General features: G+C 40.2%; 2 protein-coding genes across 2 annotated transcripts; both read left to right on the top strand.

Annotated features, from left to right (window-relative positions):
* The first annotated feature begins 13,000 nt into the window (after window positions 1–13,000).
* On the top strand, window positions 13,001–13,432 carry LOC109154023 (uncharacterized mitochondrial protein AtMg00820-like). The gene has a single exon (XM_019301908.1). The coding sequence runs from the start codon at window positions 13,001–13,003 to the stop codon at window positions 13,430–13,432; it is 432 nt and encodes a 143-aa protein (XP_019157453.1).
* A 21-nt stretch (window positions 13,433–13,453) lies between these two features.
* LOC109154022 (uncharacterized mitochondrial protein AtMg00810-like) lies at window positions 13,454–14,584 on the top strand. The gene has a single exon (XM_019301907.1). The coding sequence runs from the start codon at window positions 13,454–13,456 to the stop codon at window positions 14,582–14,584; it is 1,131 nt and encodes a 376-aa protein (XP_019157452.1).
* Window positions 14,585–15,990: the final 1,406 nt, after the last annotated feature.

Here is a 15,990-nt window from a genome sequence, read left to right as displayed (position 1 = left end):
AAGGGTCTCCTATCTCCCTCGGCCCACGCACTCCCCCTGCCCTCAAACCATCGGTATACGGGAACTGATCCACCGGCACAGTCGCATTCCTGGCTTTCAGACAGAATCTATAAGCATGCCCCATCATTCCACAATAGAAACAAAAAGTATGCAATCTCTCATACTTGTAGTTGATCCAGCAATATGTCTTATCACGTTTCATCATTCTCATTCTTCGTTTAATCGGTTTGTCCACCGGGATTGCAACACGTATCCGATAATACGTTAGCCAAGGCGCATGAAGAAAACGATCATCCAGCTCAATGAACTCACCCGAAAAATTCCCAACCTGCTCAAGAATTTTATCCGAAGTGTAACCAAACGGCAAGTCATAACATTGTACCCATAATTCCACCGTATTCAGAGTAACCTCCGTTGGAATTGCACCTGGCTGAAGTTGCTTGCAAACAAGCGTGTGATTCTGGAACGCTCACGGACCCCCCTCCAACACATACTGCATATCCGTGTAATGATAGAAAACGAACATAAACAACTTCGGTTGCACCTCCGTCACCTACACACCACGCACCGGTTGCCAAACAGAAGCAAGTACTTGGCGCATGAATTCAACTTTGATCGCCTTCTCCGTTAGAAAACGCCCGATCAAGACCCAAGTTTCCTCCTCCTCTACGGCCTGCTCCGCCTCACCCTCCTCCTCCTCGGCCGGAACCATCGTAGCTTCTTCCTCCTCCAGAACGAGTTCGTTCCACTGCTCCACCAAGCCAGCGATCTCACCACCTACTGCTGTCGCCTCCATCCTTCTCCGCTAACAGGCCGGAAGACAAAAACCGTCGCCTGTTGTGTGTATCAATCGGAAATCCGCAAGAATTGCCGTAGTAAATTGCCGGAACCCTAGGAAAACCCTAGAATAATGAGAAACCCTAGAATAGGCGCTAGAGAGAAAAAAGTTTATTATTTTCCAAATAACCTAAATATGTAATTTCATCTAAATAACCTAATAAATGATGATGTATCTTACAATATAATATCATGTCAACTAACTTATATTAGAGGTGACCATAGACCAACTTAAGATAAAATTAACATTGAACTTTATTGCATAGAATTCAATTATCAGGTTTGACCCAATCTTGAATTAGAGTTTTATTGCATGTCCTATATAGGACAGTTCTACCACATCACCATGAGCCGTGAACATTTAATATGTAAATTGTGTATGTAATTATGAACATTTAATATATAATTTGTGAACATTTAGTATGTAAATTGTGAACATTTAGTATGTAAATTGTCATTTGAATCCGGATCCACAGAATAATTTACTTCCTATATAAGGTTAGTCTACTTCCTCTTTATAGGCAAATTATTTTGTGGATCCAGGTCCACAAATTCCATTCTACTGTTACGTGTTTTGACTTATAAACACAATTTATATTTTAAAAACATACAATTTTAATACTAAGAATACACAATTTATACGTCGTTTAGGACCAAGGTCATGCTATAACAACACCTCTTTATAGATTATGTGACTAATTCAAGCGTGAAACTCTAACCAGATATGTAAACTTAAAGGAAGATCGGGGCCGACACTGTACAGGGTCGCAAATTATGTGACTAATTCAAGCGTGAAACTCTAACCAGATATGTAAACTTAAAGGAAGATCGGGGCCGACACTGTACAGGGTCGCAAATTATGCTGTGCAACCGAATGCACCTTGCAAGGTGCATACGGTTGTAAAACAGCACCGTTTTGGTTTAAAAAATGCGCGTCCCACTTAAAGAAGAAATCAGGTTCGATTCCCGGCAATAGCATTTTTATATATCCAGAAATTCATAATTATATATCCACAAATTCATAACTATATATCCACAGTGAATGAATGAAGTAAAAATCCACAATGAATGAATGAATGAAGTAAAAATCCACAATGAATGAACTAAATATCCACAATGATTGAACTAAATATCCACAATGAATGAACTAAATATCCATAAATTCATAACTATATATCCATAAATTCATAACTATATATCCACAGTGAATGAATGAAGTAAATATCTACAATGAATGAACTAAATATCCACAATGAATGAACTAAATATCCATAAATTCATAACTATATATTCACAAATTTATAACTATATATCCAGAAATTCATAACTATATATCCACAATAATGCTATTGCCGAGAATCGAACCTGAATTTTTTTTTTTTTAGGTGGGACGCGCGTTTTTAGTCAAAACGACGTCATTTTGCATCGTATACACCATGCGCATGGTACATTCGGTTGCACAGCATAACTATTGGTACAGGGTCGTAGGCATAAGAATTCTCAAGTCCAAACCATTTTAATTTTGTCCTTATAGTATCTTCTTGATCTTGTGAAATCTAGGTCAAAACTCGAAAAATGGTCATTGTCATTTTATATCCTTCTAACTATATAATTAGTCGTTATATCGTGCACCGCGGTGCATAATCGATTATGCGCCGCGCGTCAAAACGGTGCCGTTTCTGCAATTATAATAGGGTGACACTACAGTGTGTCTAAACCGACACTGTCTCATTTATTATTTTTATATTATCAAATGAAACTGCAGTTATATCAAAATGATACTGCAGTTGTGGTGAAATGAAACTACAGTATATATAAAATGAAACTGAATAACATTTCACGTATTTGAGTGTATATTGTACAATGAAGCTGTAATTATATTGAAATGATCATGTAGTTGTGTTTTAATGAAACTATAGTGTATATAAAATAAAATTAAATAACATTTTCACATATTTGAGTGTATAAATATTGAATGAAACTGTAGTTATATCGAAAGGAAACTGTAGTTGTGTTTAACTGAAACTGTAGTGTATACAAAATGAAACTGAAGAACACAGTTGTTTTTTTGCGATGATTCTATTTCTTTTCATTAAACAAAACGACGTCATTTTGATACGCGGTGCATGATCGATCATGCACCGCGGTGCATGATATAATTTGCGTTATATAATGGTACATAATTTTTTAAAATTCATTATTTAATGACAGTTAAATAAAAAAAAAAAAAAAAAGATATGGGAACATAGTTATGACTGATAGTTTGTGTTTAAGTTAGTCGATTTACAAATAGTTATGACTTGAAAATAAAAACTAATATTTTTAAATGGAGTAAATTATATTCAAAGATATATAATTATTTTCACAATTTTTTTATTTATTTTTGTTCAATATAAACATGAGAAATAATGAAACAATTAAGTTACATTTTACAAGGTTAGTTTTTGTGTGCATATTAAAAACAGAAAGAGTAAATATTTTTGTTCCAAAAGTTTATTATATATGAAACCATTTGTTCATATACAGTATAGTTAATAATGTCCTTATGTGCAAACTTTCCACTCAGTTATTTTTTAAATTCATGTTTTGCCTTGTAAGTTGTAAGTTCTGAAATTCTTGCTTTTGGGCAAAGATTATGGTCGTGTATGCCTTATCCTTCCGGAGTGGGACTAGCTTAGGTATATATTATATGAATTAATTCCGTTCTTGGTCCTTGATTTATTGATGATATTTTATTTTTAGTTTTTTTTTTTTAAAACATCCGTCGTTGGTCCTAGTATTATTGTGGCATAATTATTTTTAGTTTTTCGTCAACAAATATGTTTAATATAATTTGAATTAAACATGAGGTGATCTATTTAGCATACCATCTTTCCAACTCCTCTTTGTTCTAATGATATTTTTTATTTATTTTTTTTGTTTTGCTCTTGAATTTATAGATGTTGTTCCACTTTTAGCCATTTCACAAATCCCTAGATTTGTAGGTGCTCTTAGCTCCTCTATGTCTTCTTTAGTCCTCTACCATCACAAACTTCAATATTCACTCTTCATCAAGTAGTAGAAGCATGCATTACTACCTCTATAGTAGGAAAGTAGCTAGCTAGCAACTCGCCAAACCGCCACATCTACCTCAAGCTTTTGGTCAATAACTCCTAAGGGTCGAATGATCAAATTCTTAACCCCAACTTTCTAATTCCATAAATCCCTAAATATTGTATGAAATTTTCTTGTTCGGATTTGTCAAAATTAATATGTGACTCTCAGCATTTCGGATTTCTCTTCTTCATTTGTGTATTGATATTTGAATTTTTGGTTAAAAATTGATTTTTGAAGCATTATTTTTCACTCCGCGCAACATTATTTTCCACTTACAACTGCGTATTTCAAGGTTCTTCAACTTAAAAAGCATTTCTCCCACTCCAAGTACATAAGGTAAGTTTTACTATTTTATATGTCCAAGCACATAATTAACTTTTTCCATATTTATGAACTAATTTAGCAATTATTTATAGAATGTCATCTCTTAGTTCTGGTACTTCATATTCAGCTAAATTTGGGGATAACTTTCTATGTAAATGTGGTGATCTAATTATCCATTAAAATGTCGTGGAGTTATGCTAATCCAGGTAAAAGATACCAAGACTACCCAATTTATCGAGTAAATTTTTTATTTTTTAAAAATTGTATGTTAGTATTATTTGTAATAGATTTTGATAATGTAAAGTGTATGTGTATAAGCACTTTAGACCACTCATTCTTTGTTGTAAAATTAATTAAGATTCATAGTTGGATTGACCGGAAGGAAAGACTTCGGAAGGAAGCAAACAAAAAGTGACAAGTCAAAAGGAAACTAAGGGGTTTAGTAGAAGTTCAAGACCAGAAGAAGTCTTGAAAGGTTTTCGTAGATAATGAAAGTGAATCTCCACTATTTTCTTTGCATGTTGGAGACTCATTGAAGGCTATTTTAAAGAAGATCAACATCGAAAAAGATCATTCAAGAAAGAACAAAAAGAGTTATTTGAGAATGCAACTTATCTAACACCTAGAAGTCTATAGAAGAGACATATTGGTGATACATGAGAACAACTATTTGACTTTGGGAGTGCATAAGATAAAATGGGGAAATGATCATTACCCTATGGATAAGTTGCATAAGTTATCAGATAGTAGCGGATTTTGGGGGATTGTGGCAGCTTTTTGGATGACTACCACTTGTTGAGTGACAATGAGAAGATTCAAAAATCAAGTTGGTGCTCATCCCTCATCATCTATAAAAGGATGACCTCAAGCTAAGAGAGAAGATGCTGGTGTGATAAAAACTCTATGTGTAAGTGTTCAAAGCAATCAAGCTTAATCAAACTCTCTAGTTGAAGATAAATCTGAGGGATTTCGAAGTCCAACACTCAAAAAACTAACAACCATCTTTCCACCAAAAGGAATTGTGAGATCAACTAGCAAGGCTACTTTGTGGTCGACCCTTAGCTAGGTTTGCTTGGATAGTGAAGAATATGGCGACTTTGTGGCTGAACCCTATTTGAACGACTATCACAGGTAGAAGTTGAGCCCTCTTATAACTTGTATTTGGAATAATACTTAGTGGAACATCCTTGGAGTTAAGGAGAAGAGTGGAGTAAGAAAGCTTCCGAACCACTATAAAAATTATTTTTGTCATCTACTTTCCGAATTTCTTACTTATTATCATTTGAGCTAATCTCATAAGGTGATGCACACAACCACACTATTCGTTCAAAACTTAGCTACTTATTTTTACAACAAGCTAAAGACTTCCGCTGCGAGGAAACTTGTTTCCAAACATTGTTTTAAATTAAAACTCTAATTTCAAAATTCAAGCTCACTTAGAGCTATTTTGAAAATTTTTAAAAAAAATCATTAGATGGTCTATTCAACCGCCACCCCCCTCCCCCCTGCCTTTTTCTAGAATTTATTGCTTTCCCAAGACCAATATTGTAATTTAAGTGGTGTTTTATAAATAGAATTGAAAGTTTAAAATTTGATTTTTTAGAAAAATGAAAGTTGTGGAGTCTTTAGATGTGTTGATATGGATGTCTCTAACAGATAAGTGCTAATTCTTACTAGTTTTATGTGCATAATTGATAACAAACTCATATGATTTTATGTAAATTGGAAGCTAAGTATGTGGTTATTTGATCCCTTCATGTCATTTATGTGATTTGGAGGCATTGATTGTAGAATCAAGCAAGTTGGAGCTCAATTAGATATGTTTTGAAGTCATCTTGGCACAAAGGCGTGTTCCTTGAGTCATGAGAGGTCAACAAAGTGCGAAAGAGAGAGTTGTAAGTATCATTGTGATAACCCAAAATTTATTTTCTAAATTCTATTTTATAAAATTCCAAAATAGTCATTTTCACTCATTCTAAAATTTTATTTCGAAGACGGTGTTTGAATTAAATATTTTAAGCCGAATTTTTAAATAAATTCAACACCGGGATTTATTCTATTTCGAAAATCCTAAAATTTCGGATACAGTTAAGTATCAAGTTTTTATCCGAAAAGCTAATCTGAGTGAAATCGGAACGAAATATGAGAACCAGAGCCAAGTGTTTAACTAGAAAACTGTGACACCCCGCAAATCTAAATTCTATTTAAGGATTAGTTAAGTAATTAATCCTAATCTAATTGATTAATTATTCTTTAAATTCCTGAAAATTCAATAGTCGGGGACTAGTATTTGACTAGTCAACCAAAGTCAAAGTGTTGTACACTTGTACCTAAAGCTTTGAGGATAGTTCCCTTGTTCCCTTACACTTCTTCATTTTAGTAAGGGTAATGAAAACATTTCACCTCATGTTAGTATTCCAAGCTAACCTAGAAGACACCCTTCATTCTTTCCCTTACACTTTCTAAACATAAGCTCCTCCTTCTCTCTAAAAGTTAGATAGCTTTTCTTCCAAGCCAAGTTGAGGCTTTACAAGATCTTCAAAGTTTGTCTCCAAGATTCCACCTTTCCTACTCTTGAGCATCTAGGAGGGTAAGATCTATGTTCCTTTTGTGTTTTTAGTGTTTTCTAAGGAGTATTTTTTTAAAGATGAAATCTTTATGATCTTTTGGTGTATTCTTGAAGTGGGTGTTAAAGGTGAACCTTGTTAGGGGCTTTGAGAAGTGTTTTGAGTGAAGAATTTGTCTACAAGAGGTAACCCATTCTCTACAAAATCTATTTTGCTTACCTATATGATGATTTCTTGGATTCTACATGTGTTTTGCTATGAAATGTGAGTGTTGATGCATTGTCTTGTGAAAATGCATATCTAGAGCTTGTTATTAGGGTTCTTGTATGCCATTGCTTGACTATTCCTTTGATTCAAGTCATTTTGTTGTATTTGGTGAGATTTGGCATGTTTTGGACTTGAAGTTGAACTTGGAGTTGAAAATCCCCGAAGGGATGTTTTTGGTACAGGAGAGGTACCCGCGGGCGGAACGGCGGGCAGTGGCCTACCCGCCACCCCACCCGCGGGGTACACACTCATGGGAAAATGGTTTCCACGGGTGGTGGTCCACACGTGGCCCCACCCGTGGGGTACGTTATGTGGTTGTTTGGGGATTGGTTCCCCGTGATTCTTTTGACTCGGTAATTGATATTTTGACTTCCCGATGTTCTTTTGTTGGGCTTTTTGAGTGTCTTCTTGGTGTTTCGTATGTCTAGAACTATATGGCAGGATTCCATGTAGGTTTTGGTGTCTTGAATCGTGCTAGGTGTTCAATCTTGTGATTCGTTGAACCATGATGAGTCTTGTGTGTTCTTCGGAACTATGTTTGGTTTACCCGTTTGATAAGCATACTAGTTTGACGTTGAAATGCTAGTGTGTGTGGTTTGTTCTTTCCTATTGTGGATGATAACTTGTGTTGATCATCGTTGTTGTGGGATTGTGATCCTTTCCTTGATTGAGTATGGTTTCATATCTTTGTTGTGATCCATTGATTGATTCCTATGATGATGTTGTGTGTGTTGGCTGTACCTGGATTGCACGACTAATGGTATGGGACATTAGTCACCAAGGTACGGCGGTGATCCTCGTGGTGGCCATGACGTGATTATAGAGTTTTGAACTGGGCTATAGGCTCATATGTGCGGCGTGGGCTTCAGGCCGTGTGAATTGAATGGTACCCTCGTGTACTATGAAATCGGTGGTTGTTGATTTGGTGGGTATAGGTGGGGAACGACGGTTCCCGGAGGCAAAAGGTTGGACTTGGAAGTATAGGGTGGCACTCGGAGGTAAAGGTTGGATCCGTAATAAGGCCGGGGGTAGGCATAAGGTTGGAGCTTGAAACTCGGTACTTGATCTTGTGACATGAAGTGTCACTGTGGCATGAAGTGCCAGTGTGTGGATGTTTATCCTTATTTGTTGAGTTGTCCTATTATTGCTCGTGTCTTGACGTGTTTTTGGGATGTGTTTCCCCTTGTCCTTGTTGTGAGTGATTTGGAGTCTTGAGATTGATTTCTATCTATGGTTTTGAACCGATATATACAGTATTCCGTTTCGCAAATGATTTTGTATATACTATTTATCTATATTTGTTTTGGACATGTATTGGTGGGTTACCAGCATCATTCGCTGACCGGGCGTCGTCCCATTTATTTATGTGCTTTTTAGGTTCCGAGTAGTTAGCGAGCGCGATAGTGATGGCTAGTTTAGTCTCCCAGACTGTGTTAGATGTGTTTTGGGCCTGCGTGCCCCTTATGTTGAACAATGTTTAGACTGATGACTTTAGTTTTGCCTGTGCGTTCACTATGATGTGAGCGTGGCATAGCACTCCCTTTTTTTCTAGTTTATATATATATACTAGACTTCCGCTGTGCTTTGCTTATGTTTTGTGATTAGATATCTTGTATATTTAAGTTTTGAAATGACATGAAAATCGGGGGTGTTACAAAAACATTTTTGGAAAATCTACTTTTGATCCCAAAGTTAGCCAAAATTCACTTTTAGTCTATGGTTTATGATGCAAGGTGGACCATAAACCTCCCACCATTGCCTGATCTTTTGAGCTCGAGCCAAGAATTCCAATATTGCCCTGAACTAATCATTAGAGAATTTCCTAGGGTTTTGCACCCTATAAAAACCACACTATTCATTTTCCATTCCCTGATCTCACTCCCTTGCCTCTCCAAGCTTTGTCTGATAGAAGAAGAAAACATTCACAGTAAGCTTCATCCTCCATTCTTCATTTCTTTTCTTTACTTTTAGTGTTGTTCCTTTGGCCTCCATTCTCTGAGATTCTTAGGCTTAGTTTGCGTTGTTGTTTGGGACGTTTAGGTGGTGAAGGAAGTGGTGGAAGTTGAGTGGAGAGGAGGCTGAGATCCACACAAGAAGGAAAAACAAGAAGATGTATAAACCATGGACTCCCAAACTATCATTTTCTTTCTCAGTTAACTGCTATAGTGTGGCTTAGTTGTGTAGAAATGCTAAATAGATGTTGTGGTTGAGCTATTTGTGTGTTGTAGACGATCTAGGATTGATTTATTGAGGTTTGGAAGTGTTTTGGTTTGTATCTGGTTTGTTTGCAGGTGAAGAAGAAGACACTGGTGCACACTGTCTGTGCACCAGGTGGTCTCACAGGACTAGCCAACGAACCCTGGCGTGGTCCGCTGGCTAGACCCGTGGAGGGACGGTCCATGGCATGGTCTGTTGTCAGGAAACGCCGCTTGGCGGAGCCAAGTGGTGGGGCTTCCCAAGCATCGCTACCAAGCTCCGCCAGGCTCGGACACTCGGGCTCATTACAACGCACTAGCAGAAGCTCGTTTCATTGAATTTGGAGTTGTGAAGCATGATTTATAGTTGAAATTGTGAAGGATGAGTACTCTCTTGATTGTTGTTGGTTGTGAACTTTGAGCTATTCCAGTAAATGAAATTTTAGCATCTGCCTATTATATTTTATGAGTTGAGAAGCATGATCAAAACTTGTTTTTGGATTGAGAAGCATGCCTAAATACTTGTTAGTATTTAATGAGAAGCTTTGCTAAATGTTTGAGAATTTTGTATATGCAGTACTTGTTTTTATGAAATTACAGTGAATGAGAGATTGAGATGGTTTTACAGTAAAGAGATTGTGTTTGTGCATTTCATTTTTTAAGTGCATCATTGGCTCTAAGTAAGCATAAGTTCTATTTCAAAAATCTATATCTATTTTGGAAAATCATTATCATTTTGCATTGAGAGTTGCATGATATTTGATTTCCAAAGTTGTGAGAAAGAGAAGTTGATTGAGATTATAGTGGTTCGGAGGTGGTGTAATCCTCCTACTCCACTTGCTCTTATCTCCAAGAGAAATTCACTATATCCACCACTACTTGGTCCCTAGATACAATGAATTCCGTGATCTAGTGCTTTGATCACCAAGCCCGCACTAATCACGCCCAGTGCCACCTATTAGTGAAGTTATTATTTCATCTTATTATTATATATTGTATAGTCTTAGAATATGTGGTAGCTATTAGATAGTCAAGGCTAGTTCTATTTATCAGGGTTAGTTAGAGTTCTGCATGTGATATACTTTGTAACCTCTATCGATTCTGTTACTGAATGAAAGACATTCTCCAATCTGGTATCAGCCAGGGTGTCGATCATCTCTCCACCTTCACCGCTAATTTTTTCCCCTTCTCCACTGTACACTAAAATTTTCCCTTCTCCATCGGAATGTCTACCAATTCTTCCGAACATACTGTCTCCGCCGGTGGTCCTCCATCGCCGGCCGACGGCAACTCACTAGTTGGTGCTCATCATTACGTAACCATGAAGCTGACATCTCGGAACTTCTTGTTCTGGTGTACACAGTTGGTTCCTTTTCTCCGGGGCCAGGAACTCCTCGGCTACGTAGACGGCAGCTTTCCATGTCCACCAGCCACGATCGTCTCGGCTCCTCCTTTCGGCGATTCATCTAGTGCACCACCGGCGACTGTTCTCCCAATTCCGGCGCACCAAGCCTGGGTGAAGCAGGATCAGTCGATCCTCTCTCTCTTGATCTCGTCCATGTCTGATGAGGTCTTGTACCTTGCCCTCGGACGGAACACCTCGGCGGCAATCTGGGAGTCCATCACGAGTGCCCTCGGCTCTTCGAGCCAAGCCCGGTGTATCAACCTCCTGGGCCAATTTCAGCTATTGCGACAAGGCAACTCCTCGACAGCTGACTACTTAGGGCGTGCAGGGGTGTTGGTTGAGTTGCTCGTCCAAGCCGGACGGCCGCTCTCACTCATGGAGCAAAATCTGTATGTTATCCGTGGACTCTGGCCGGAACTGAAGACCTTGGCGGCGGCTTTCACCAACGGCAATCCAGTGACGCTAGCTCACCTCTCGGATTACCTGGCGGCTCATGAATTCATCCTTGTTGATGATTACTTCCCAACTGAAGGCACGGCGTCGCATTCAACTTTTTATGCAGGTTCCGGGCGCGGTTCATCCTCCGGAGGCGGCCGGCAGTCGCAACAGCCGGGCCGTGGCTCGCTGTCTGGTGGGCGTGGCGGACAGAACCGTCGTGGACGTGGTGGCCGCGGAGGACCTCGTTGTCAAATTTGCCGTTCCCATGGGCATTCTGCCCTATACTACTTCAAGAGGCACCAGCCGCAACCCGCTGCACAAGCCACGTGGCAGTTTCGGGAGATGCTCCGATGAGTCCGGTTCAGGCTCCGTCAGATGGGTGGTATCCGGACACCGGTGCCACAGCGCATGCCACCCCCGATGCTAATATGATGGGGCAATCTGAGGAGTATGGTGGTCCGGATGTGCTACGAGTGGGTAATGGCGCAGGTTTGGCTATTACGCGAGTCGGTCGTGCATCTATTCCTTCTGCATCAAAATCTCTATGTTTAAATGATATATTACATGTCCCGAGTCTTTCAGTTCCGTTACTTTCTGTGCATAAATTCGCCGTTGATAACAAAGTGTATTTTGAGTTTCATGAATCTTGTTTTTTTGTGAAGGATTCAACCACCAAAGCGGTCGTGCTTAGAGGTCCTGCTACGGGCGGGCTTTACAAGCTTCGGCGTCAAACACCAGTTTCGCGTTTATAAGTTCCTGGGCAACTCCCACCGTTTGGCACCAAAGGCTTAGTCACCCTCACAAAACTGTTTTGAATAAAATCCTACGGAGTTGTCCAGTCAAGTCCAATAAAGTTGCAACGGATGAGTCCTGCGTTTCGTGTCACCTTGGGAAGTCATGACGTTTCAAATTAGATAGTGTGCCACGATCTAGCCAAAATGTACTAGACCTTATATTTACTGATATTTGGTGTCCTTCCCCCGTATTATCTGTTAGTGGTTTTCGCTATTTCTGCCTGTTTGTAGATGACTTCTCCCGCTTTTGCTGGTTTTATCCATTACGGGTAAAATCGGACATATATAAAAGTTTCAAGTCGTTTAGTGTGTTGGTTGAACGCCAATTTGGGCGTTCCATTAAGTCAATTCAATCTGATCTAGGGGGTGAGTACCGCAAATTACATGCTGTATTTCAGTCCCTGGGCATCAATCACCGTCAGTCATGCGCATATACACATGAACAAACGACCGAGTCGAGCGCCGTAACAGACACATTGTCGAAACGGGACTTGCTTTACTGGCCGAAGGGAAAGTACCCCATGAATATTGGGAATATGCCTTTGAAACTGCAACTTGTTTGATTAATTACTTACCCTCGTCAGCCATAAACTATGAAAGCCCATACACTCGCCTATTCAAAATACCTCCCCCGTATACCTTCCTTCGTGTCTTCGGGTGTTGGTGTTACCCATATTTGCGCCCATATAATAGGCATAAGATTGAGTATCGCTCCACCCCGTGCGTCTTCCTAGGTTATCCCTTCTCCTTTAGGGGTTATAGATGCATTGACTTGGCTAGTGGTAAGACCTATATCTGCCGCCATGTCCGTTTTGATGAAAGTGTTTTCCCCTTTTCGAAAGAGTGTTTGCAACCGGTACCGCCCTCACCGAGCGTACCATGGGCTGTTGCGCCCATCATAACGGCGAGCACACCGCCCATTCATGGTCAAACCAGTTCACACATGATGTGTGATGACGACCCTGTGCCCTTAGCTCGTGAGCCACCACAACTGGAAATCACTCACACCGCACCAGCACGGACCCGGAAGCGTCGTGCCTAGCCACAAGGTCGGACCATGTCATGCGTCTACGCCACATGACCAAGGGCTCGGGTGAGCCGTTTCACGCATTGACTGTCAGTACAGATCCTACTTGTTACTCTCAGGCCGTGGGCCACCCTCACTGGCGTGAGGCAATGGACCAGGTGTTTAATGCTCTGCTCCATAATCACACATGGCGCCTAGTTCCGCCTGAACCCCATATGAATATTATTGGCTACAAATGGGTGTTTCGCACCAAACGCACTGCTGATGGATCAGTAGAGCGTTATAAAGCTCGACTGGTCGTGAAAGGGTTTAACCAGGTTGCAGGAGAGGACTTCTTTGACACTTTCAGTCCTGTGGTCAAGCCTACCACAGTCCGAATGTTGTTTTCCTTGGCTATATCCAAGGGTTGGACTCTTCGACAGTTGGATGTTCACAATGCCTTCTTAAATGGGCATCTTACTGAAACTGTTTACATGAAATAGCCTCTGGGTTATGAGGACCCCATGACTCCCGGTCATGTCTGCCACCTGCAACGATCTCTTTACGGGTTGAAACAAGCGCCCAGAGCTTGGTTCAAACGGCTTCATGACTTTTTATTGTCTACAGGTTTTCAAGCATCCAAGACCGATGCCTCTTTATTCTATTACACTGCTAAGGAGTCCCGTGTGTTCTTACTGGTCTATGTCGATGACATCATTATGATGGGTAATGATGTCAATCTCGTAAATACTCTTCTGCAACGACTGTCCTCCGCCTTCAAGATTCGTGATCTGGGTGCACCGGGATTCTTTTTGGGTATCGAAACAGTTGTGGTAGGCGATGGTTTACTCCTGTCACAACGCCGTTACATGACGGATCTCATTGGCCGCTCAGGCATGGTTGATTGTAAACCCCTGGCCACTCCGGCTGCTGTCACTAAATCAGAAACCCTGTCCGATACTCCTTTTGATAATCCGACTCAGTATCGGCACATTGTCGATGCATTACAGTACCTAACGATCATCCGGCCAGATCTAGCTTATGCAGTCAATCGTCTGTGCCAATTTATGCACTCACCGACGGTTGATCATTGGAATCTTGTGAAACGTGTTCTTAGATACGTCAAAGGAACTCTTGACTATGGGCTACAGCTCACTCCATCCTCCTCAACCTCCATTCATGCCTATTCGGACTCCGACTGGGCAGGTTGTCCCATCGACAGGAAAAGTACTAGTGGCTATGCCGTCTACCTTGGTGATAATCTTATCTCATGGCTATCCAAGAAGCAACGCACCGTGACCCGCTCCTCTACTGAAGCTGAGTATAAGGCGTTAGCTGATGTGTCTGCTGAGGTCACCTGGGTCGTCTCTCTACTCCGTGAGCTTGGGCTGCACTCTGGTCAACCAGCAACGCTATGGTGCGACAACCTAGGTGCAACATATATGTGTGCAAACCCGGTCTTCCATGCACGCACCAAGCACGTAGAAATCGACTATCATTTTGTTCGCGACAAGGTAGCTTCAGGGGACTTTGTGGTGAAATACGTCTCCACTATTGACCAGCTTGTTGACATCTTCACGAAACCGCTTCCGTCACCGCGTTTCTCTACTCTACGAGGCAAGCTCAATGTGGTCTCCCTGCCATCTTGTGCTTGAGGGGGTGTATTAGTGAAGTTATTATTTCAACTTATTATTGTATATTGTATAGTCTTAGAATATGTTGTAGCTATTAGATAGTCAAGGCTAGTTCTATTTATCAGGGTAAGTTAGAGTTCTACATGTGATATACTTTGTAACCTCTATCGATTCTGTTACTGAATGAAAGACATTCTCCAATCCCACCAACACTGCTGCTTCGGGTTTCATGTCGCCGCGCTACTTTCCCAGGATTTCACTACTCCGCGTTACTTTCCCCTCGTTTTCTACGCATCCGGTAGAAACGCTTCTTCCGTGATCTAGTGCTTTGATCACAAAGCCCGCACTAATCACGGCCTAGTGCCTCCGACACTGCTGCTTCGGATCTCACAACTCCGTGTGACAATCCAGGATTTCACAACTCCGTGCTACTTTCCCTCGACTTCTACACTCCGGTAGAACTTCTACTTGTTTTGCTCCAAAACAAGTTTGCCTTGCTTCCAACTTCTGAGACTTTGTAGTTGATCTTCAATGGTGCGCTAAGTCTCTTGTAGTTGATGAAGATTTTAACACTCTTGGATATTTCTTTGTAGGCTTTGTATCACTCTGAGTGTTTATCTCACTAAGAATATATCAATTTAAGCTCTTGAGATGGAAAGCTCTTTTGATTTTTGTATGCTCTGTTTAGCTTTGCTCTTTGTATTCGTGCTTCTGCTTTCCACTGCTGCAATCTTCATCCTTTTATAGCTAGTAATGAGAATCTGTCCGTTGGAAAGAAACGTTCTCATTTTTGAATTTCTTCTAGCTGTATAGCCTTTTCAGAGGATAAGATAACGTTGCAGATATGTCAGAGATTCTCTGCAAGTTGAGCTTTAAGTTCACGCAAAAATGGCGTCCCAAAAACTTCATCTGGTGTAGATCAAACCTCTTGGGATTTCTATCTTCAAAATATAATCTCCAATTTAATCCCATACTAGTTTTGACTAGTATTTTTGCTTCTGGGGAAATCTCTTCCCATGTAAACTTCATCCCTTACTATATTTGGAATTGAAATCTCTTCCCTTCCTGTTTTGGCAATTGAAATCTCATCCTATACTTGATTTGGATTTGCAACTTCATCCCTTGCTATTGATATCTCCTTGAATTGAAGCCCATTGCAAATCTCATCCCATCAAATTGAAACTTCTGCCCAATGATGGGTTTCCTTTTCACGTGAACTTCTTCACATTCTAGATTGTGAAACTTCATCCCTTCAAATTTCAATCGGTCAAACTTCATCTGATGGATTTAAACTTGGCTTCTTTAAAATATGTCCATCGCCCAAACTTCATCTGATTTCAATTTTCAAATTTCAATCGGCCAAACTTCATCTGATGGCTTTAAACTTAGCTTCTTTAAAATATGTCCATCACCCAAACTTCATCTGA

The sequence above is a fragment of the Ipomoea nil genome, unplaced genomic scaffold, assembly GCF_001879475.1.
Source record: "Ipomoea nil cultivar Tokyo-kokei standard unplaced genomic scaffold, Asagao_1.1 scaffold2580, whole genome shotgun sequence".
In the NCBI taxonomy this organism is placed as follows: domain Eukaryota; kingdom Viridiplantae; phylum Streptophyta; class Magnoliopsida; order Solanales; family Convolvulaceae; genus Ipomoea; species Ipomoea nil.
Note: the sequence above shows the minus strand (reverse complement) of the source record. Positions and strands in the feature narration are given on the sequence as shown.